At 35.1% G+C, this 24991-nt stretch overlaps 1 protein-coding gene and 2 pseudogenes across 1 annotated transcript; 1 reads left to right on the top strand and 2 right to left on the bottom strand.

Moving 5' to 3' along the window:
• Positions 1-887: 887 nt before the first annotated feature.
• LOC120184499 (sugar carrier protein C-like) lies at positions 888-2260 on the top strand. The gene is made up of 3 exons (XM_039188946.1): positions 888-1199; positions 1280-1909; positions 1994-2260. The coding sequence occupies exons 1-3, from the start codon at positions 888-890 to the stop codon at positions 2258-2260; spliced, it is 1209 nt and encodes a 402-aa protein (XP_039044877.1).
• Positions 2261-7396: 5136 nt separating this feature from the next.
• LOC120184498 lies at positions 7397-11009 on the bottom strand (annotated as a pseudogene).
• Positions 11010-12673: 1664 nt separating this feature from the next.
• On the bottom strand, positions 12674-17605 carry LOC120184507 (annotated as a pseudogene).
• Between the last annotated feature and the right edge of the window lie 7386 nt (positions 17606-24991).

The raw sequence follows: 24991 nt of genomic DNA, 5'->3' as shown, positions 1-24991 counted from the left end.
TTTTTTTAATTGGTTCGAAAGTAAAATATTAAATCAATGCATCATGATTTGCTCCTACTAATAATGATCACATAAATTTAGAATAATTTATAATATTATTAAAGATTTTGTTATATAATAAACATACCAATCATGATAATAATAGTTAAATAATCAAAATACTATATCTATACGATAGGAAAAAAATTAATTTTATAACTTTAAAAAATCATTTAATTCTGATAAAGTGAAATATTAAATTAAATTAACAAATTATTATTGAATTAATGAAATTAAAATATTAAAAGAGAAAATTAATTAAACTTTACCTAAATTCTAAGACAGTAAGAATGTCTTCATCCTGCAATATTTTTAAATGAAATATATTATTGAGGGAAATAGTAATAATAATTAATATAGCTAACGTGAATAGTTAGAGTAAAATATAGGTACAAAGAAAATCAAAGTCCTAACGTCAATATAATCATGTTTTAGAAGTTAATATTGACATGAATGGATAGAGTTTTTGTTGTAGTATTATTAGGAGTAAGCGTTGAAATAGGATTACATATACGTTATATATACAGATTAAACAGAACCAAAGTTTTTATCATAATCTTTCTACTTACCTCACGCCTTTGGTGCCAGTGCGATTTCCTTTTCTTCTCAGCTATTAGAATGGCCGTCGGTGGAGGCATCTCTTCCGGTGCGGGAAAACGCTACGATGGAAATTTTACTTCAAAGGTCTTTTTCGCTTGCTCTGTTGCGGCTTCGGGTGGATTAATCTTTGGTTATGATCTTGGGATTTCTGGTAAACAAACATTCTCTCTTTGCTTTTTCTTTTATCATTAAAGATTGTTTGGAATATTAATGGCGAACTGATAAATTTTGCAGGTGGAGTTACATCCATGGATCCTTTTCTAGAAAAGTTCTTCCCGAATGTTTATAGGAAAGAAGTATCTGTCCAACCTTCGGACGATCAATACTGTAAGTTTGACAGCCAAATATTAACGTTGTTTACATCTTCGTTATATTTGGCTGCTCTTCTCTCATCCATGACAGCATCTCGGATAACCCGAGGACTTGGGAGGAAGAAGACGATGATGTTCGGAGGTTTACTTTTCACCATCGGCGCCATTCTCAACGGCTTTGCTAGAAACGTACCCATGCTTATTATTGGCCGTGTGTTGCTGGGTTTTGGCATTGGATTTGCCAATCAGGTACTTATCACCATAGTTTTTGTTTTGTTTTGTTTCTGGGTATCGTATATGTTTTGTTTATATCTGAATTTTACTTGCAGTCTGTTCCGATCTACTTATCTGAGATAGCTCCCTTCAAATACCGAGGAGCTTTGAACATTATGTTCCAATTGTCAATCACCATTGGTATATTAGTTGCCAACTTGTTGAACTACTTCACTGCTAAGATCGAAGGTGGATGGGGTTGGCGAGTAAGCTTGGGTGGAGCCGTCGTCCCTGGTTTGATATTTTCCATTGGTTGTCTCTTCCTCTCGGACTCGCCCAACTCGTTGCTCGAACGCAACAAATTGGTGGAGGCTAAAGATCTTCTGAGAAAGATCCGTGGCATCGAAAATGTTGATGAAGAGTTCAAAGATTTGGCAAAGGCCAGTGAGGCAGCCAAGTTGGTTCAAAGCCCTTGGAGAGATATTGTAAGCAGAAAGTACAGGCCTCAGCTCACCTTTGCAATCTTGATTCCCTTGTTCCAACAATTAACCGGGATGAACGTGTTCGTGTTTTACGCTCCTGTTTTGTTCAAGAGCATGGGGTTTGGCAACAACGCTTCCCTTATGTCCGCACTCATCACTAGCATCGTTAACTTTTGTGCAACACTTGTTTCCATTGCCACCGTCGACAAGTACGGAAGGAGGACTCTTTTCCTCTCCGGTGGCCTTCAAATGTTTCTTTGCCAGGTAATAATCACTATTTCCATTCACCAACACTTAAGCATTTTGATTTTGCTTGCTAAATTCATTCTTTTTCTCTTCTCTGCCTAGCTTGTGATGACTATTTCAATCGCTTCCAAATTCGGTACAAATGGGAATCCGGGTCAACTTCCACTTTGGTTCTCCGTTGTCGTTGTGGTAGCAATGTGTTTCTACATAGCCGGTTTTGCATATTCATGGGGTCCTTTGGGCTGGTTGGTTCCTAGTGAGATATTCCCACTTGAAATCCGTCCCGCTGCTCAAAGTATTACGGTGGCAGTCAACATGATCTTCACATTCGCCATTGCTCAAGTCTTTACGCTATGCTTTGCAACTTGAAGTTCGGACTTTTATATTCTTTGCATTTGTGTGGTGGGTATGAGCATTTTCATCTATAAGTTATTGCCCGAGACAAAGGGAGTCCCCATTGAAGAAATGTTCATTGTTTGGAAGAACCACCCTTATTGGGGCAAGTATGTAGACGACGACAATGTTTTCCCAAGCCATTAAATGACGAAAAAGTTTGATCTTCGTTTAGAATACCTAGATATTCTCATTAATCGTATTTATTACAAATAATGTATTTATATCTAGCGCATTCAAAACTTAATAGAAATTCAATAAAAAATTATAAAGAAATGTTAAAATATCTAGCACATTAATCTTGTAACTTGATTTAAAATCAATTAGTTACCAAGTGCATCTTATCTTAAAATAGTTCAAAATCAATAGTAAACGTAACTTTTAAAAATTGAATTGACTCGTAAAATACAATTAATATTATAACTATTAAATATTATTATTCACAATTTTATTTAGATAAATAAAGTGAAGTACAATTACATTTCCAATAACAAATGAATAATTCATAGGATAACAATTGAACTTTGGCAGGTCAGTTGTAGTGATTGCTGCAGTTGGAGGATAATATGCATTTTGGATATTCTGGAGAATTAATGTTTTTGTTATTGGGTCGGGTCAGGTTATGTTTATATTAAATAAAAAATTAAATGGGGTCGGGTCGGGTTTGGATAGGGTGAAATTTTATTTTGATCTGGTTAGGTCGGGTCGGGTCTCGGGTGGAGGACCCCTTATTTTCTGGTCGGGTAGGGTGGACCACAAACCCGACTCATCATCATCCCTTAATGTTATCCCAATAAATCAGATCTATTATTCTAGCGACAGTTAACAATAATATTTATTTTAAGCTGTAATTTAACTGAATCGAGCATATATAGGGATAAACTCGAATTTGAGTGCAATTCAAAACTCCATAAAGATTATTGTCCAATCCATTAATCAAGAAGGAGAAACATGATCTGAGCAACATCAAACAAACGTTTAGCCTCAACCATGTAGTTCAACAGCTCCGATGGGATCAAAACTTTCCCATGCTTCATAAACGCGAAATCGCACTGAAACAGATCCGCATGCGCCAACCTGACGGATACATGAGCTTTCTTATAATCCGAAGCCTCCATCTTCGTCAATCCATCCCAAAGCGTATTCGAAGCTGAAAACATCACGTCTTTACACACTCGAAACACTTCCTTCAGAACGACGGCGGCGGTGGTTTGGAACAGATGATCTGCAGTAGCATGTGCATAGGTTGTTTGGGAATACATGCAAAACAGGATCGAATGTGTCATGTCCGAAACATTACTGGTTTCCCGACTGGTGTCGGATAATACACAGTTGAGACACACTTCCGGTTCTAGTGTCTCGTCGCATAGTTTTGTGATGATGGTCTTATCGCCGTCCGCCTCGACTGTTGATTTTGAGGCCGACAAAAGGAGAACAAGCAAGAAAATTTGAGTAACAGTGATGAAGAAGAAGACCTCATTGGTGTATTTAAAGCATTCCATTTTTTTGTTCACTGCAAAATCTCAATTATCTTCAAAGAAAATATTTCTTTACCTATACGGCTTTGCTAATAAGGAAATAAAGGTTACAATAATGTCAATTTCATTTAATTCAACGAGTCTAATGGGGAATCTGATTTATTACCAATTTTATGATTGGTCATTCTTGTCTGTAGTTTACCAATTTAGGTAAAAGAGCCCTCCAAACCAATTTTCTTGCTGTTTTTGTTTGTTTTCGTGGTTACTAACATGTTCGTTTATATTAATTTAATGTTAACCAACCCACTCTTTTACACTTTTATTTTCAAGCCAAAGAAATGGTGAAATTATGTCATTAGTCTTTAAATTCTTTAGACTTCAATTTGAACTCTAAATTTCACCTTATTTTCAATTTAGTCATGTCTTCATCAATATTTAAATGTAAAGCAAAAAGAGAACCGAGTAAACGAGTTTACAAAAGATTCAATAAATGAGCTTATAAACAAATCAATAAATGAGCTTATACACAACTCAATAAACAAGCATGTTCGTGAATATAAACAAATTAAATACACCTTTATTCATATTCATTCATTTATTAAATGAACATAAAAATTAAAAAATAAAAATATTGAAAAGAATAAAACTGAAACAATCAAAGAGACATATCGAAAGAGGCGTTGATATAAGATTGAGAAAGAAAAAAAGAAAGATTGAGAAAACTTTAAAGAGGTGTTATCAAAAGATGTGTTGTTAAAAGAGATGTTATAAAAAAAAGATATTACAAAAAAAGTATATTATGAGAAGAGGTGATTCTCAACAATATACAGAAGTAATGAAACTAAATATACACTAGGGATAACAAACAGACGGGTCGGGTGTGGATATCACTCTCCCATTCCCATACCACTTAATATTTTTAAATTCATCATCCGTCCACCACCTATGATGGGAAAAATTTTTCAAATTCACACTCGCCCACGAGGGTACATTCTCAAATGCATCCCATACTCACTATCTAACTGGAGACGTACCCGGTTAGACCTGCCTGATAGCAACTTTAAGTTGTACATAAGCAATAAACATAAAACAAACACGTCCGTTAAAAAACATAATAAAATAAAGCAATGGTTATTTGAGTTAAGTGTTAACATAGATCTTAAAGTACATAAAACACCATAATAAAAGACATAATTAAAGCCTAAATTCATAATGGTCCAAAGTTTAATAGGTATTTAGTGGGTGGGCGGATGTGGGCGGTAAGGTCTCAAATCCATCATCCGCCCAATCACCCACGACGGGTACCACTTTCAAAATTCACACTCGCTCACTACCCACTAAAATTATACCATTCCGCCCTAATTGGAGCGGGTACTATGCGTAATCCACGAAATTGTACCCGTTTGCTATCCTAATTGACGCTTTCCACTTGTTTGCGGGTTGTGCTCTTGTTTAAACCTTCTGAATTTTCTTTTGTATTGGTGGGGAGAACATTGGGTTTTGTCGGTTGACCTATCAAACTTTTTTAATTTCCGTTTTAGTATGCACTTTTCAGGCATATATAAGAGTTTATGGCTGATCTCTGCAGGCACGACACTTTGGAGTTTGTGGCTAGCTAGGATGACTAGGTGTTCTACGCTAAACCAGTAAGTTTCGTTAATGTCTTGTTCTTTTCGAAGTTGCGTGCTTTGTTTGGGTAAAGGCGACCAATTGTGAAGGGGCTCTAAATGTAGATGATTGGTGGGACAATCCGAGGGCGGTGTCTCTAACTCCGTCATTGCTGGCTGGTCCCCTCCGGAGGCTGGTTTTGTAAAATTTAACGTCGTCGGAGTAGTCAAAGATAATAAAGCAGGTTGTGGTGGTGCATTGCGGACAGAGAAAGGGCAGATTAGAGCGTTGTTCATGGACCCGGTTGATAGTTTCGGGGACGATTTTGCAGGGTTAATTTTTGTTAAATTGGCGCTGAAAGTGTTTGTCGAGGCAAATTGGGTTGGTAAGGCACCATTGATCATGGAATTAGATTCGAAAAGGGTCATTTATTGGATACAAAATGCAGTACATAGACCCTGGAATTGGTGGTCGATTCTTGTGATTATCAATAAACTGGTGAAGAAGATTGGCCAAGTCCATTTTGTTTATGCTTCTAATGTTAAAAGTGCTTTAGCTCTTGGTTTAGCGAGGGATGGTCCGGTGAGAGCGAATTCTTTCAAAGCAAGGTGGTAACTGCGGTTGATGTTTGTCCTGCTTTCCTTTATGGCTGATTCTTTTCTAGTTTCTGTAGCCGAAGTCTTAGCAAATTGTTCTGTCTTGTCTTTGGCTTGCTGCTTTTGGGTGTGTTGGGATTAGGTTGATTGTTTTGTGGTGCAGTTTTGTTTTTACAACTCCCAGTGTCTTTTCTTCTTTTACTGCTTTGTTCATTTTGTTGCTCCGGTTTGAACTGTTTTGTTATTTTGTTGGTGGTGCTGTTGTCTACTCTTGCTAGGGGGTTGTTTTTTTGGTTTGGTTCAGGATAATGGTGCTTTCCAGGACTTCGAGTGGTTTGTTTGGTGTTGTTTTATGACTTTGTAGTTTATGTTGGGAATGTACTCTTTTCTTCCGTTTAGGTTTTTAACGCTTTGATTTTCTTTATCAATATATATTTACTTGCTGAGAAAAAATAGACTTGTACAACATGCGTATTTTGTGAATCTTAAATAACTATAAGATACACGAGATAGAAGAATCAGACATATAATTTGACCCTAAAGCAACAAGGAGACCACTCAACTGAAAAACGTTTGTATACAAGTCCAACATTATTATCACTGCACATTATAATAATAACAAATGAGAAATTCAAACGCTTTGTCATCTAAATTCATTGCATAAACATAAAATATACACTAAAATGACATTTCACCACACTATTATTATTATACATCATGAGAAACATTCCATCTCTACTTCTCAATGCTTTGTTTTTTCCTAGGGTAATTACACGTTCAATTCCTCAATTGTCGCTTTTATTTGTTTTGATCATCAACTATTTTTTAATTTCAAAACAATACCTAATGCTACGTTTTGATTTCTTTTAGTCACCTAACTTTTTAAAAATAATATGATATTAATATGTCGTCGTAAAGTAATGTCATGTCATCATTCAAAATATTAAAAAATGTTATGATAACAATTCTATTAATTTTTAACGACAACCAAAACATAGCGTTAAGTATGTTTTTTTTAATAATGGTTAGATGATTAAAACAGGACAAAAGTGATAATGGGGTACTAAACATGTAGCTTATCCTTTTTTTTTCTATTCTTAACCCATACTTTCATGTATAATATACATGAGTTTTGCTGTGCAATGGGATTGGCTTTGAAGAAAAACATGATGAAATAAGAAACAAGAAACTGTGAGGTCTGAGGAGACAATACGTCATGGAAATGGTGAACGAAAGACTGCAAAAGGAAGATAAAATGAAAACAGAATCAAACAATGGCTTCATGCAATCATTACAAGATTTAACAAGACTGCAAGTGAAAATGATCATCGTCCAAAGAACATTGACTTAATCCCCAGAGGGGAAAATGAAAATATAAATAAAATAAATAATAATTATATTGTATTTGTATAATAATAAAGATAGCCCATCAATCCCAGAGACACGCCTGTACAATATGGACCATTGAATCCCTCTCTCTCTCTCTCAGATGTTAGCCATGCTCTGGTTTGCCCAAGAAACAGCTGCTGCTTATGATGTGCTTTCTATCTTCAAGCCGGTTCCTCTCTTTGAGATGTGTATGTATCGATGAGTTACTGAAAGCTTTAAATACTACCATTATTCACCATGTCATTGCCTTTTGTCAGTCCCTATTACTCATGAGTCGTCTCAGTTACGGCGCCCCGCGATTCCCGGATCTTGCTCTCCGTGTCGGTTGGTTCCTTCAAAGATTCGATTTCCATGCCGTCTGTTCGGCTCTTCCTGTTCCTCCGTCCTGAACAAGATCACAGAAGTCGATATTAGGGCTCTGTCAACGGAGCTTGTAATAGAAAAATAGGCAGTGTAAGACACACCGTATATCACAGTACATATGAATGAACCACAAGAAGCAATGCGAGCAAGAATAAGAATTTCATGAGATTCAAAAATTACAGAAAACTTCAGCATCAGAAATTCATATAAACATCATTAATACTTCAAAGACTTCATGAATTTTGCTAAGCCATTACATAGTCGTTATTAGAATAAAATAATCAGTATGGAGGCATTCACAAGAACCCGTACACGGGATAGACAGGTTTTCTGCCTAGTAGGATTCTCTGCTGTTCTCAACTCGAATGATTTACAGTGCAGGGAGCACAGGAGATGCAAAGATAAAATACTACGCCAAAGATACCGAGCTATGGCTCACTACCAGATATGCTAAAATTTACAAACTTAATGCGAAATAAATGCACTTCACCTTGTAACATAAATAATTCGTAAAAGGAAACCATACAGTATATACACAATAATAACATTAACAACCAGTAACAGAGACCTTTACCTCATGAAATGGGTATTCATCAGCTTCAAGCATTCGTACAACCTGACTCATTTTGGGTCGCTTATTGCATCAGGATCAACACACCTAAGTGCCACCAAAGGGCACGTTTAAGAGCACGTGTGGCGGTCTAGTTTCAAGACTTGGATCCACAACTTCCTCTGCTCTTCTTGTTCCAACCATCATCTTAAGCCACTCAACAAGGTTAACCTGCAGTAGGCATGTGGTTTGCTTATGAGATATTTCTGATGACTTAAGTTACATGAACACAGAGAAAATCAACACAGGGAGGGTCAAGAGACGAGAATGTGATGGACAAGGTATTAGTCATCTTTATTAATCAGTACCTCATTAGCCGGCCTGCTGTAGTCGACAGGGTCTCTTCCACTGACAGCTTCGAGCAGGAGGACACCAAAGCTGTAAATGTCACTCTTCTCATTTAACAGGCCAGAGTTAGCATATTCTGGTGCCACATAGCTGCAATTTTACATACGAAATTTTCAATCTGGAGATATTAGAATTGATATACAATAATAGATGATTGCCGGAGAGAAGAACTTTAAGAGTTACCCAAATGTCCCCATAACTCTAGTTGTGATATGACTCTCTCCTGAATCCAGAGCTTGGCCAGTCCAAAATCAGAAACCTTGGCATTGAAATTATCATCAATCAAGATGTTACTTGATTTTATGTCCCGGTGAACAACTTTCGGCTCTATTGCTTCATGCAAATAAGCAAGCCTGCAACCGAAACACCAGCCTTTTATGACACTTCAATTTTAACCAACAAAAGAAGAAACAAGAAGGTTCAAGTTTGAATGGTGACTTACGCCTTGGCAGTTCCACGAATAACCTTCATACGGACCTCCCAAGTTAGGGTACTATGCTGGCGCATAGCCCCGTGTAGCCATTGTTCCAAGTTACCATTATTCACATATTCATATACCAGCATCCTACAGCAATCAGTTGATAACTACAGTTATAATCTCATTTGCAGGCAGCCATACTCAAATAACTAGAAAGACATATAGGATAACAAAAGTGTAGCCTGTATTAACATATTAATACACAATTACAGTTAGAAGTGAATCTGCACGAAATTGACAAATAAACTAATGAAACATGTTTGAGTTTCACCTGTGAACTCCTTCTATGCAATAACCCAAAAGCCGCACAAGATTCTTATGACGAACATGACCAATGGCCTCCACTTCAACCCTAAACTCTTTTTCAGCCTGACCCCTGGACATCCAAGTGCCCGATTTATCAAAAGTTATCGTTTATGAGAACAAAGTTTTACAAGAAACAAGAAAGTATCTCTAAGATATCCTTACAGATTATTAAGAATCTTCTTAACTGCTACTTCAGTTCCATTGATGAGCCTACCCTTGTAAACCACCCCATATCCACCCTCTCCAATAACATTCTCCGCTGCAAAATTATTTGTGGCAAGATCAAGATCCCTGAGAGTAAACCAGTGACCCCACCCGAGATGTGAAACTTCAGGCAGACCAACTAAGGGAGAGGCCGTCACTAGTCCTCCATATGAAAATGCAGACTGCTTGCGAACCGTTCCTGAGCTACCTTCATCTCCTGAATGAGAACTAAAACCCCTCTCATGATGGTAAAATGAGCTGCATTGACTTGTATTATCAGGATCACTTGATTTTCTCATCCCCAAATGAGCTAGCATTTTCTCTGAATTCTGACCATTCGATTTATCATCAACTGAAATGAATAAATTCTCCGGAAGATCATTGGAGCTCTGAACTCCAACCTTGTCAACCTTGATTTCCTTTGAGACATTTGGTATCTGAGAATGCGAGAACTTGTCCACCGATTGCCTGGATCTTCTCCGAAATGTAACCCATACAGACAAGATACCAAGAATCAACACTATAAATGCCCCAACAGATATACAAATCAGAACCCAAAGTTTTAGACCCAAAAATGTTGTCTTCTTTGACAATTCAGCATTTAAGGCACCCTGAGACGACATCTCTGATCTTCAGGATTTAACAGTCAAAATTATTTTAGCCTCTTGTATACAAAGATCAAATCTTAAGACAGTACTAGAAACATGTCATACAACACCAGAAATACCAATATGACAATATGTTTAATCATTTTCAAGTTCCATAGGCGCATTTTTGGAGAAAGTTTATGGAGAAGAAGCTAAATGTGATAGACATTTCATCCACTCTTATAAAAACCCATCCTTACATTCAAATCTGAAGACTCAAAAAAGTCAATAAATGCCATAAGATACTTGGCTTAATCTTCACCCACAGAAAAGAACAGTAAAAGATGAAAAAGAGAAGGAGAATCTGATGCCACATTTAACTAAGCTCATGAGTTAAATCTTTTAATTAAAAAAACTATTCTGGAAACAAGCCAGACCACAAAAAAAATAAAATAAACTCATATTCCATAATTAGAAAAAGGAACTCCATTTCCATTGAAAATGAATAACTTGTAAAACAAACAAAAGAATCACTTATGATCCAAGTAAGATGCAGAAAAAAAAAGATAAAGCATGCACCTTGATCTACTTCCTTGAGCATTCAAAGAAGCAAAGAGAAAGCAAAACCATCCAAATGAGCAAAAGGAAAGTCCAAGACAATCCAAATGCCTGAAAAAGGGTAAAGCTGCAAATGCAAAGGGAAAGAGTAGTTCACAAGGAGAAGCTCTCTCTATTTTGTTGTTGCCTTCCAGTGGGGGGGGGAACGAAAAAATAATTCAGATAATAATAAAAAGAAAATGGGTAAGAAAAGGAGCAGACAAAAATATAATAAAAAGCAGGGGTGGGTGAAATGGTTGGTGGGTCTTTAGGTGTTTGAGGAGAAGAGAGGGACCTCAAAGAAAGCTTACTTTGCAATGGAGGAAACCAGAGACCCAAAGAGAAAGAAACATAGTGAAGGAAAAGCAAATTTGAGGTGAACTCATGGACCCCTATAGATTTCATTCTGCCTTTGGATTGGTTTGGATTTTTGACAGAATAATTTTTATAATTTTTATTAATTTATATAAACTATTTATTTTAATATTATTTTTATAATTTTTTGGGTAAACAACATTATTTTGTCACCCAATTATCACTTTGATATCATATTGGTCATCTAACTATTATTCTTTTCAAAATCATACTCATAGTTAAAAAATTAACGGTGATATTGATGTTTCATCATAAGATAATGTCATGTCATCATTGAAAAAATAAAAAATTTACCATATCACCAGTTCCATTAATTTTTTTAACGATAGATAACCATAACAAAAAAAATGTAATGTTAGGATAATTTTGAAAATAAATTGTTGGGTGGTGACCAAAACTTATCTAAAGTGATAGTTAGGTGACCAAATATATAGTTTACCCTTTTATATATAATTTTTCTGGGTAAATTGTGTATTTACTCATCTAACTATTCTTACGGTTCCATTTTGATCACCCAACTATTTTTCTAAAGTCATCACTAAATTTGTTTTTGTTATGTTTTGATCCTCCACCGTCAAAAATTAAATTTTAAAAATATCATGTCAACGGTTCTATTTACTTTTTAACATAGGTGACTAAATTAAAAATTATAAAAATAATTAGGTGACTAAATATGTAATTTACCCTAAAATTTTGAATATAATTTTGAGAAGCATATATTAAAAACAAAAAGATTAAAAAAACATGAAATTGAGGAGTTGATATAGAGAGAGGTCAAACCCAACTCCAAAAATCTAAGTTTGCTTTGATGTAAATTTGTATAAAACTAATGAATTTTAAATTATGTAAATAGATCATAACACATTCATATATATACGAGATAAGATCTTGTTACACAATGTAATTTTTTTTTTTAATTTTACATAGATTTAAGACCGTTAAATGAGTGCAAATAGATAACTGAGATTAACAATAAGAAATGAAAAAAATATTCACTAGGAAAATAAATAAAGAGCCAATTTCAGCCATCTATTTTCACTCATCTAACAATTTTAAATCTGTGTAAAACTAAAAAGTTTTACATTGTGCAAGTAAATTCTAACCTTATATATACTTCGTCCTTCTCGTTAGAATTACTACTCGTGATTTTTTTTTATTAATTTTTAAAATTTTGATTATATTTTAAATAATTTAATTTTATAAAATACATATTTAAAAACTACTTGATTTGAAAATTTAAAAAAATGGATAAATGACAATTTTAGCGGAAGAATGTACGTAGTGTTTCACTAGATAATCTCTCCTGGGACAGGGAATTCAACATGATAGCATTCAATGCAATATGAACAAAGTTAAACATATCGTGATCGCATTATATGAAATCAAAAGGTCAAAGCAACATGACATAAAACTTTCCTAAAAGCTAACTATTATCCATCAAACTCTCTCACATACCTGTTAAGAACCGTTGTTTGACAAAAAGAAAAGATGATTATGTTAGCCAAAAATTGTAGAAGGATATAAATGAAAGCCAATGATGTCAGTAATCGGATCTTCCGTCGTACCTTGCACTCGTAGTCATTATATCTGGATCTTCTTGCTCCTGATAAAATTAGGAAGGGACATGAAACCAGTCATTAGGTAATGAAGATTTGAATACTCGAAGCAGCAGCGACGCCTTTCTGCTACTTGGCTTTTTCATTCCACGGCCCCTGTGGACGCCAAGTTTAAGCGCTTCTCGTCCTTCTTCCACAGCCTTTTTTCTAACAGCTGCCAGCAGATCTGACCCTTGAGGATTAAGGTCGTCCAATTTTCCATTTTCATTGGGTTTGTCATTGGCCATATCGTCAGGCAATTCTTTACTTTGATGCTTGTTTTCTCCCTCGGTTTCAGTTCCATCAACGTCGACCGCTTCATCGCCATCGGACTTGCTACTTCCCCACCACTTGTTTGTAGCAACAGATAAGCCGGGAATCCAAACTTAAATTCATCTGACATTTTCGTTCCTATCATCAAGCTTTGGTGGTTAAAATTCAGGGTCTGCCCCATTTGTATGTTTTTTGCTCCTTGTTGCTGTAAGTTTGGCACAACAGCACCATCTTGTAATTTGGGTTGTTCGTTGCTTTGTGGTTGAGATTGAGAGCTGCAGTATGCCGAACCATGAAATAGTAGTAATACGAAAGTTTCAACTGTCAATAATACCAAAAAACTGTCATGCTGATAGAAGAGGAACATTGCGGTTCAACAACGGTAATCGTTCGCAAAGAAGCATGAGCTCCATACGTTTCTCATGCAAGAAAGTTTTACAGTCTTGGTGACTGCAAAATCAGTGAGTGAAAGTGTTGAGGAGCAGTAATCAAGGGTGAAGAAGCAACCAAGCAAAAGTGTATTTTTGTTTTACAACAATGAATGGCCTTTGAACCTTAGATCCACACATATATAGGGCTGCAAATGAACAAAGCATGTCATGAACAGTTCAGTAAGTGCATTTATCACGCTAAATAAGCAAAGCATGAAGAAGATTTTGACCCTTGTTTATTAAATGAAATGAACACGAACAAGGCATGTTTGGTTCATTTATGTTCATGAACAATCTGGTTTACATTTGTTTGAAGCTCGTTTACTATTATAATCGAATATTACTATTGTTTATGTGTGATTATTTATTAACATTTATGTTTATATCCAAAAATAAGAAAAATGTTCATTTATGGTTTGTTCTCATGAACACATTTTTAATTGTTTGCAAATATGTTCACTTCTATATTCATGAACATGTCGTGTAGTGTTCCTGAACAAGTTCATTTAGTTTAATACGACGAACACAAACATGCATAACTTTAATATACATTTTTTTTATAAGAAATGAGGCCTCGTTAAAAAACCCCTTCATAACCGCCGCTGTACAAAAGTACCGCAGCGGACATTCGAAGGAGGAAAAGAGTGCCTCAAATATTATTCCAAAAAGAAATTACACCTCATACAACAACAGGCTATTACAAACATCACCCACCACCTTAACCTCAACCCTCCCAACAAACACATCATCCAAACAAAAATTACTAAACATTTACCCTATCCCCGACTTAGCCAAACTGTCAGCCTCCCAATTCACAACCCTTTTTACAAACATTATAATAACACTATGCTCCAATACAGCACTGACAATTTCCTTAACTAGCTGTGAAAACACGGTAGGACACACTTCCGGAGTCTTAATCCATTTCACTGCAATTGCAGAATCAGTCTCTATAATTAACCGACCCTTACCACACCACTCTGATTCCACAAACAAAGCTAACCAGCTTGAATGGCCTTCAACTCAGCTCATGAACCGAGCAAGAGCAAGCTCAAAATAAACAAACGAACATGAACATATATTTGTTTGTTCAAGATTGGTTCATTTACAGCCATACACAGTACACACACACCAAGTTAGATTAACAAGTTTAACATAGATGATATGGTGATATATTTGTGTTATCTCATTTCATCATCTGTCTGAACTTTTAATCTACACCATTAACGGAATCCTGGTGAGATTTTTTAGAAGGGAAAACAAACATGAAATCAACATGCATATTACAAACAAAAAAATGTGCTCAGAATCTTCGTTTTGAGCTCAACTACCGAAAAAGGAAAAGAAAAGAAGAACAGATTTGTTACATGTATTAACACAGGTTTGCTAATGTTTCCACAAAGCACTATGATGGAGCTTAACAAAGCCATAAGTTTCATGGATATCTTTTTTCCTTGAAATAAAATTATAAAAAGAAGGAAAAACTCATAACTTAAATTTTTACAATATACTAGATTTTTCTACTCCTTAGAGGCTATGACACTGTTACTCCCACTCTTGATTTCTCTCAAAACATTCGTGTCTAACAGTAATATCTAACACATTACTCATATCCAAGCATAGGTACAGATGTTTGACACTATGACCCTCTTAAGAACCCTCTAAACACATGGAAAAATTTACAGAGAAATAGAACATAACCGTGTTTGACATGTGCCCATATCCAACAGTCACCCTAGTCGAAATAAAATAGTTATGACAACATTTTCCTATGACAAGATAGACAAAATGCAAGTTCATTTAGCATTGTCTTCAATAGCTTTTCTTAGAAGTTAACTAAATAATTCTCCCTCCAACATAATTGATTGACGATAACACAGCTTATGGTGAATTATTTGTTTACAAAATTCACAAAACACACAAGGCATCATCAAGAAGAATCCAAATAAAATCACCAAATTGAACCCCCACAGCTAAAATAAATAAATCCAAATTATCATGAATGAGCCTTAGAAAACCAAACCAAGCAAATCGTTTGACATTATACCTTTGCCAATGAGCCTTAGAAAGCTCTGCGATTTCTTTTCTTCTTTCTCTATCTGCGTGCTTCTTAATTTCTTCAATGCTCTTCCCAGCTAAAAACTAGACCTCGTTTAAAAAAATCACATATATTGAAACGAAACAGCACAAAATTAAAAGATTTTCCCTACAAAGGGGAACAATAGAAAGGGAAAAAAATAACAGATGTATTTAACTGTACAAATGTAAAGCGGGCACAAATAAAACACAAACATGAAAGTGCAGACAAGTAAAGAATCAAAATTTCCTTTTTCTACACTAAAAATCAAAACTACCCGTCAAGTCATATGACAATATTCAACCGTTGGATGAAACTCTGACAATTATCACCACAAAAGTGCAGATAGTCGAGGAAGAAAAGAAGAGAAATTTCTTTTTGTATACGAAAAAACCAAAATACCCATCAAAGCAGATAACGATATCTAAGCATTTGAGTGATAAAAAAAACAAGTAAAAGAATAGAGAGAAGAAAGGGGAGTTACCTTGCGATGAGGCCACCTGTCAAGACCATTTTCACGGAAGATTTTCTTGAGAACGGAGGTGCAAACGCCTGAGGGATGGAGAATCAATATAGAGATGAAAAGCATAAAAGAAATTGACATCTCAAATGAAATGCTTAAAAAATTACCAAGAGTGGAAGCGGCGTCGTCGAGAGGAAGGGAGAAGAAGTCGGCGACGTCTTCAAAAGAGAGAGATTGAAGAGAAGCAGAGTTGGAGTTATGGTGTTTTAAGCTCATCATTCGCTTCTTTTTGCCTTCCTCGCTCACCCTTTGAATCCCTCTGCTCTTCACTTGCCTGTTCCCACTTTAATTTGATTCCGATCACAAATTTCTGTTTTCAAATATTTCTATTTTGGCTCTATAACAATAAAACAATTTAATTTAGCCACCAAACTTTTGAAATATGTTTCTCTAAATCACTTGTAATTCTTCAACATTGTGATGGTGTGACATTTTTCTTTTAATTTCATGAAAAAAATAAATTTTACTTGTAATTTTATGCAAATTTTTCATAATTTTTTTCTTTATAAATCTTAAATTTAGATTTTCAAACTCTTTTTAATATACACAAGTTAAAATATTTTCTTCGAGATTTCAATAATAGAAAGGTGTAAGAAACGGAGAAAAATTATATCTCGATTTCATTTTGATTGAATGATAGAAACTATAGATGAAAGTCGTTTTAACATAAATAAATTTTGGATAGATTTTGAGTCATTTTAAATCAGTATAATAGTAAAGATGATGAGGTAACTCATTAATGTTTGAGTTGATTAGAGAAAATATTAAAAACAATATTTCTAACAATAACAAGACATAATACGAAAATTTTAAGAAAATGTGTGAAGATACTCATTTTTTTCATTTGAATATTATTTATATTATATATTATTATTATTATTATTACTATTATTATTATTTTATTAATAAATATTATTACATATTACAGGCCCAAATACATTACGAGCCCAACCCAGATACATCAGGCCCAATATCGACCCATACATGGTGGCCCAGCTAAACCCTAAAACCAGATTAGGGTTTTTATCTCAGTACCCTAGCCGCCTCAGTATCACAGCCGTTGGATCTGAGAGATCCAACGGCCCACACGCATCCAGAACAAACCCTAAGGTGATGATACCCTAGGGACCACGCGGCGCCGTTTCTACTTCCAGCCGCTCCACGTCGCTCCGCCGCTGCCACGATGCCCCGTCAAAGTTTTTAGAAGAGCCCTTCCAGCCGTACACATAGCTTAACAGTGAGTCACCACTGGAAGTCTGGTGACTCACCAAGCGGCCACCTTATTAACCGATCCGAGAGCCACACCGTCGATGGCTATAAAAGCCATCGACCACCTGCAAACAGAACCACCCACGGCAGAGGAGAACACACAGAGAGAAAAAAAAAGCAACCCAACAACCACGAATAGTAAGGAAAAGACGGAGAGATACTTACCGAGGAAGCCACGCCTTCACCGGAGTTCATACCAGTCTCGACACGTCATCAAAAACCTTCGAAAACCGAAGGTATTTTCCTAGATTTGCTCTGATCGGTAGCTATTTAAGAAAAAAGGACACCGAAATCATCTTTGGGAGGTCCGATCTACGTTTTGAGAAGTTTTGGTTTTTTTCGACCACCGGTGACGGTGTCCGGCGGTGAGATCGGCGACGGTGATCGACGCCAGATTCCCTCCGGTGAGGGAATCCTAGAGAGAGCGAGAGAGTTTTCTTCTCTCTCAGTTAGAGAGAGAAGAGAAAGAAGAGAAATGAGAATACTGGCCCTTCGGGCCAGCCGTCTGGGGAATTTATACCCCTTCCCAAACGACACCGTTTTTGGGAGGGGTATATCCATAATTTCGCGTTTGGCCAAATCCCGTCCGCAGTCCATTAGCTTTGTAACATTCCATTTTAGTCACTGAAATCAAATTCTAAACGTTTTAATTTGGTCTTCTAATTTTATTTACTTTATAATTTAGTAACTAATATGTTTATATAAATATTTTAGGTAAATGACGGAATTAGTCCTTTAATTTTAATAATTAATATTTTAATCCAGAAAGTATGTTTTGATTTGTTTTAATTTAATATTCGAATTTAATATAATTATAATTTAGTCACTAAATTAAATAAATGAAAAATAGTATGTCTAATCCCTGTAGTTTCAAATAATTAATTACAACTTAGGTATTTAATTTTATTAGATTATAATTTAGTTCCTAAACTTAATATTTTCATTTATTTTACAAGCTTTATTACTTTTTACATTTTAATACTATGTTTTAATTTCATTTATTTTAAACATTGTTTAATCATATATTACTTTTATATATTTATATATATCGTTACTATTACTATTACTATTATTATTTATTATTTTATATAAAAAATAATATTTATTTAGTATTATAAATATATATATAAATAATATTTATTTTATGGAATTACTATTTATAAATTTAATATATTAAATCATTTTAATCATATTTTAATATATATTTATTGGTATTAAGAAATGAAAGTCTTAAAGCAATTGGATGTTCATTTTCTGATATTTTTAAATAAATACATATCCTATTTTTATAAATTATATATTAATCTATTTTTTAAATGTTTTATTAATATTTTTTTTAATATCGAAGAAAAGAGCTGTCTTAAGGCACCTAGAAGTCCTTTTCTGATATTTCTTAATAAATAAATATCTTATTTATATATAAATTAATAGATTTTATTAAAATACTAATAAATTTGAAATAACAAGATTATAAATTAAATATATTTTTGAATTTTTAAATTTCTAATAATAGAGACAAATTATAATTAATGAGTACCAATTTTGGGCGTTATAGGGGTGTTAATACTTCCCTAAACGTAACCGACCACGAATCCTTTTTATTAAAATTTTTGGTTATACACAGATCAGTTTATCTTTTAAATTATGTTTTCTTAAAAACTACTTTAAAAGATTGTTTTTAGGTATTTTACCTACCTAACCCAAAAAGGTCAATGGCGACTCCCAAAATATTTTTTAAATCAAAATCATTTATTTATTCGTTTTGTTTTTCCCGCCGAAGTAAAAATTCGTGCCCGGGCGAAAACCGATTACGACAGCTTGGCGACTCCGCTGGGACCGGTCAAACTTTAAAATCAATTACAAATTGTCTCTATTAATTAGAAATTAAAAATTCATATTTTTAATTTTTAATTTTTTTATTTTTTTTAAAAAATAAATAAATTATATATACTTATTATTTTCATAATATTTATATTATTCTATTAATGCTTTATTTTTCAAGTATTAAATTTCATTATTTATTGTCTGTCAGAGGTTTGAACATTTCTCCTCACACACAACACACGCATTGCATAACATAAGCTTTTTAATCAAGCTTGTCCCTTTTAAGTGGGAGTGAAAGCGACGTCTTCGTGAGAATTTATTCTCCGTGTTAGACCTAGCAAGTAGCTTTCGGGGTTCATATGCTCTATGTCTTCGTGAGAATTTATTCTTCGTGTCAGGCATAGAGAAGTGTATCCCCTCAAATTGAACTCGATCCACTTTAGTCTGTGATGGACTAGGATTGAGGGTTAGCAACCCAAGGGGGCACTAACAAGGACAATTCAGGTACCTTTATTCTTAGATATGAAATCCTGCATATAATAAACCCTAGAAACTCTTCTGATCTGAAGCCATGCCGAAATTTTATCCAAAATAGGTGTACACACAGGAGAAATGAATTCTAACTTTTCCTTTTAATTTATTTATTTATTTATTTTATTACTGAATAAATTGCATGTGAATTTAAATTATTTAAAGTATGAAGAAAGCATGTTTAAATAAAGATATTTAGGTAGACATTATTATTAAATTAATTTTTTCCTTTATTATGTAAACTAATTCATTTATTTTTGTGTGTTCTTTATTTCTTCTATTTGCATAGCATCATACAAGATAAAAGGCATTGATCCTCGTGTTAATCGTCTTATTGGAAAACCTTCATCCATGGATAAAAAGTGTTCAAATCAAATAGTTCTAAACTCAGAAGTAAGACAGGGCTGAGGACTTACAAAGACAAGGGGGAGACAGTTTGCAAGATGACTATGTATCTGAGTTAGCCAGTTATGCTCCAGTTTCGCTAAAAAGAAATGATATGCAAGATTTGCGAGGCATTTGGGAGAGTTGGACTCAAACAAAAAGTTGCAGTTTTATCAGACTTACGGGGACATCCCATATTTGCTCTATGTTGAAGTTGATGATGACTTACTTCGAGCCCTAATTCAATTCTGGAATCCAGGGTACAATTGCTTTACTCTCAATAAGGAGGACTTGGTTCCTACTATTGAAGAGTACACAACTTTGCTACATATAAAATGGGCTTTGGAGAATTGAATTTATTCAAGGTCAATTAAAACTCAACCTTTTCAAGTTAAATTAGCAAAGATTGCCGGAGTACGAGAGGAATGGGTGGTATCCCGTACAAAACAAAAGGGCGAAAGCGAAGGCATTGCTTGGACCAACATTAAAGAACTTATTCAGAGTCATCCAGATGATAAAGTACGATTCGATCTCTTTGCTCTGGGTATGTATGGTATGGTCATTTTCCCGAAAGTATTGGGATATATTGAAGCTACAGTAGTAGATTTGTTTGAGCAGTTACCAAAAAGGTTAATCATGCTTCCGCAATTCTAGCAGAGACTTTCAGATCGTTAAACACTTGTAGAAAGCTATGAGGTGGATGATTCTCAGAATGTGCCCAATTGTTATATGTCTGGATCCGTAGCCATTTTTGGAGGACAAAAAAGGTTTCATACCGGCGCTTTAATACGGACTACTCACCATTGAAAGAATTTTTGGAGCAAGAATGGCCGAAAGAAATTACGAAAGATATGTGGATTAATGCCTTTCGAAATCTGCAAAGCGATGACATTGTTTGGCGAGCCCCGTGGCAAATCCAAAGGGAATTCTTTTACAAACGTGGTGATTACAACTGGGTGATATTGCTCGGATTGTGGGGAGGAATCGGATATGCACCACTTCTGGTCATAAGGCAATATGAAGGTCGTCAATTTGTTCCTGTCACTGCTGGATTACATTCGTCTGAGTTCACATTCCACAGTAAAAATTATAAAAGAAATATCATGGAGGCCTTTACAGCTTGGAAAATAACTTTTTGTATCCGAGCTAAAGCAGCAAAAGAAATGTTAACTCCCGATTATGAGGAATGGAGATCTATCAGGAAAAATGAAAATATTCCTCTACCAGACCAAAATGAGGATATCTCTATGGAAGATCGCATTAAGGTGGTTCCATCAGAGATTAAAATCCTAAGAGCTGAGTTTGAAGCAGAAAGAGAAGGTTGGTCGAAAGAATTAGAGCAAATGAGACGAGATAAAGCTATGTTGGGTGTTGACATTGACTTTCATTCAGCACAATGTGCAATGCTGAGGGAAAACAAAGAAAGATGGTGAATTCATAACATTAAAGAAGAATTACCATGAGCTACGCAATCTCGGAGAGCATCAGGATCAAGCAAATCAACACTGCAGATGACCAAAGAATTAAACATCGAGAAAAATCGGGTTGAAGATTTGAAAGAAAATAATAGTTGTTTGTTCAAAAGCCTTGAGAAAGGAGAGCAGAAAATGAGGATTTTGAGGTCGATAGAAGGGAGTGAATCATAAATCACAAAGCTGAAAGCCGCGAAATCATGAATGAAATGCATAGAGAAAGGGATCGAGCCAAAGAACTAGAAGAAATGAAAAACAGAATGCTTGAGAATTTTGAAGGTGAGAAAAATACCATGTTCAAGGGATTTGAATATGAAATGAACAATCTGATTGCCAAACTTGAAGTCAGGGGCCAAAAGATTGAAGAGTTCGATGTTGAAAAAGAAAAATGGGAATTGGAAAAGAGAGTTTCAACACCAGACTTGAGGTAGAGCAAGAAGTGGCCTGCACTTGGATGCAACGATGCAAAAACAAGAATGTTCAAATCCAGAAGCTTAGTCAAAGGATGCAAGAAACACGAGCAAAACTCGAAGAAGATCTGGATTAGTCTAGAAAAAAAACTTAGAGTTTAATGATTACATTTTGCAACTTGAAGAGTCATTATTTCAAGAAAAGGTTCGTCTAGGACCTAATGATCTTAAAGAAAGTTATGAGGAAAATGCTTCACTGCGAAGATGCATTAGAGATCTGGAAAAAACTCTGCATAGCTGTCAAGTTCAGAATCACTGAACTAGAGCAAACTCTCGAGGGAACTAATGAACAATGGCAAAAATCTACTGATTTCCATGAAGAAAGAAGCAGTATGGTATTCGAGGCCATGGTACAAATGAGCGAAGTTGTTAGATATGTTGGGGAGTTAGCTACTGAAGAAAAGATTATTGAACATCACGTTGATCCAGTTTCTAAGTTCGGAAAGAAGATGTCATGGATGATGAAAGAAATAATAGAGCTTAATAGGAAAGCTACGCCGTATCTGTAGTTATGAACTATTATAAAGAAACTTTTGTATGCCGATGGAAGTTGTTCTATGACAGTTAACTTTTTGGGATCAATACCTTTTGCATACATGCATTTTGCATACATTCATTATTCATTGCATTATTTTCTTTATGTATAATTTACATTAAGATAAACATTCATTAATTAAAATTTGAAAAATAATAATAAAATCAAAAGAATTTCAATCACATTTATTCTAGCTAAACGAGAAATTCAACATCACTACGGTACTAGACAAGCTACTAAGAAAATTATGGAGGACAAAATGCAACGTCTTGAGGAACAGCATAATAAATAACAAGCGGAGATGAGAATGAAGCTAGAGAAAATTGAAGCCAGTATTGCAAACTCACAAGACAGCATGATGCAGAAAATAGAAGACATGCTCAAAAAGCAGGCTACCATTGGAAAAATTCATGAAAATCCTGCATATTTCGACCAAGAACCTATATATTCTCTAGGTTTGCCACCGGAACCAATTTATCACTCTGGTACTACACCTATACAAATCCATGCCCGCACATCGGCACTTCAAGAAACTAAACCAAGTGATAGTCAACAAGTGGATCCTGCATCTTCAAGTAAAAATCCACTTATATCAGATGTGAAAATAGGGGATTTTAATGCTGAGCATTTGATTCCAGATTTGATTGAGCTGAATGAGAAAGAAAAAATAAATGAAGAATTAACCAGATAGATCAGGAGCTTAGAGGAACGAATGAAATCGTAGAAATAACTGAATCATTCTATGGGTTTGACGCTAGCGAGTTAAGTTTGGTTCCAGACCTAATCCTCCCAATCAAATTCAAAGTTCCTGAATTTGAGAGATATGACAGTACCACATGCCCTTCATCCCACATTACTATGTTTTGTCGTAGAATGGCAGGACATGTGAAAGATGAGAAATTGTTAATTCACTGCTTTTAAGATAGTTTGACAGGACCAGCCTTAAAATGGTATACTCAACTGACCAAAGCCAACATTAGATCCTGGAAGGATCTGGCAAAGGCATTCCTAGAGCAGTACCGCCACGTGACAGATATGGTCCCTGATAGATGGACTCTCCAAAATTTGGAGAAAAAGAATAATGAAACATTTAGACAGTATGCTCAGAGATGGTTTAACACAGCAGCCCAAGTTCAGCCACCTCTATCAGAAAAAGAGGCCACAGTAATGTTTGTCCATAATTTAAAGGCTCCTTATTTAAGTCATCTAATGGGGAATGCAACCAGAAATTTTGCAGATTTGATCATTTCTGGAGAACTCATTGAAAATGTCTTGAAAAGTGGCAAAATTGAATCAAACGAGGGGACTAGTTCCAAAAGACCTATGTACCGGAAAAAAGAGAACAAAGTCAACAATGCAAACTCTTACAACAAGGATACTTCGAAAAGTGTTACAATAACCCAGCCGAGGGTTAAGAAAGAATAAACAAACACTAATCGAGTAGAGTCCAGAGGATCTCGAAGGGAAAGTGAAAGGTTGTCTTTTACACCTTTACCAGTACCCTATGCTGAAATCTATGATTCGTTGTTAAAAGAAGATTTCATACGGCCCTATCCGTTCGTTCCCATGCAACCACCATTCCCTCCATGGTATGATGTAAAAGCGCATTGTGTTTACCATGAAGGAATTATGGGTCATTCTATTGAAAACTGTTTGGCATTCAAAAGGGTGGTCCAAAATTTGATCAACACTGAAAAGTTAGAATTCAATTCACCAACTACATCAAACCATCGCTGCCAAATCATAGAGATAAAAACATAAACGAAATTCAGGAAGAGAACAGAAAGAAAGCAAAAACTGACGTTTCTGAGATTAAATCTCCTTTTGGTTGGATATTTCAACAACTCTCCTTATCCGGTATGATTCCACAAGAATTCAGGCCAAAGCATAATGAAGGCAAGAATTATTGTGAATATCATCAAGAGAAGAGACACAAAATTCAACTATGTCATGAATTTAGGGATTTGGTACAAAAATTGATGAATAACAAAGAGATAGAATTCTTTGAAGAAGAACCAGGGAAAAAAGAAGATGACATTTTCTCATCAGAAGATTCTAAACCTAATCAGAGAACAAGTGATCCCGTGATTATTAATGTGAAATCATCTATAGTGAATCCTGCACCAACAAAGCCGAAAGTGGTTATCACAACTCCTTTACCATTTCCATATAAGGATACCCGCAGGGTACCTTGGAATTATACTACCAATGTTTCAATGGTATGAGGATTTGTTCTCTGGAAAAAGCAGAAGAGAAAATACAGAGTGTGGATTCGACGTCTGAAGCAGTGAGTGAAGTCGGATTCTTTACAAGAAGTGGGAGATGTTACTCTCCCGAAACATCAAATGCATCAGAACAGGTGAAAGCAAAAGGAAAAGCCATGG

This window comes from Hibiscus syriacus, unplaced genomic scaffold (genome assembly GCF_006381635.1).
Source record: "Hibiscus syriacus cultivar Baekdansim isolate YM2019G1 unplaced genomic scaffold, ASM638163v2 tig00112921_pilon, whole genome shotgun sequence".
NCBI classification, from domain to species: Eukaryota; Viridiplantae; Streptophyta; class Magnoliopsida; order Malvales; family Malvaceae; genus Hibiscus; species Hibiscus syriacus.
Note: the sequence above shows the minus strand (reverse complement) of the source record. Positions and strands in the feature narration are given on the sequence as shown.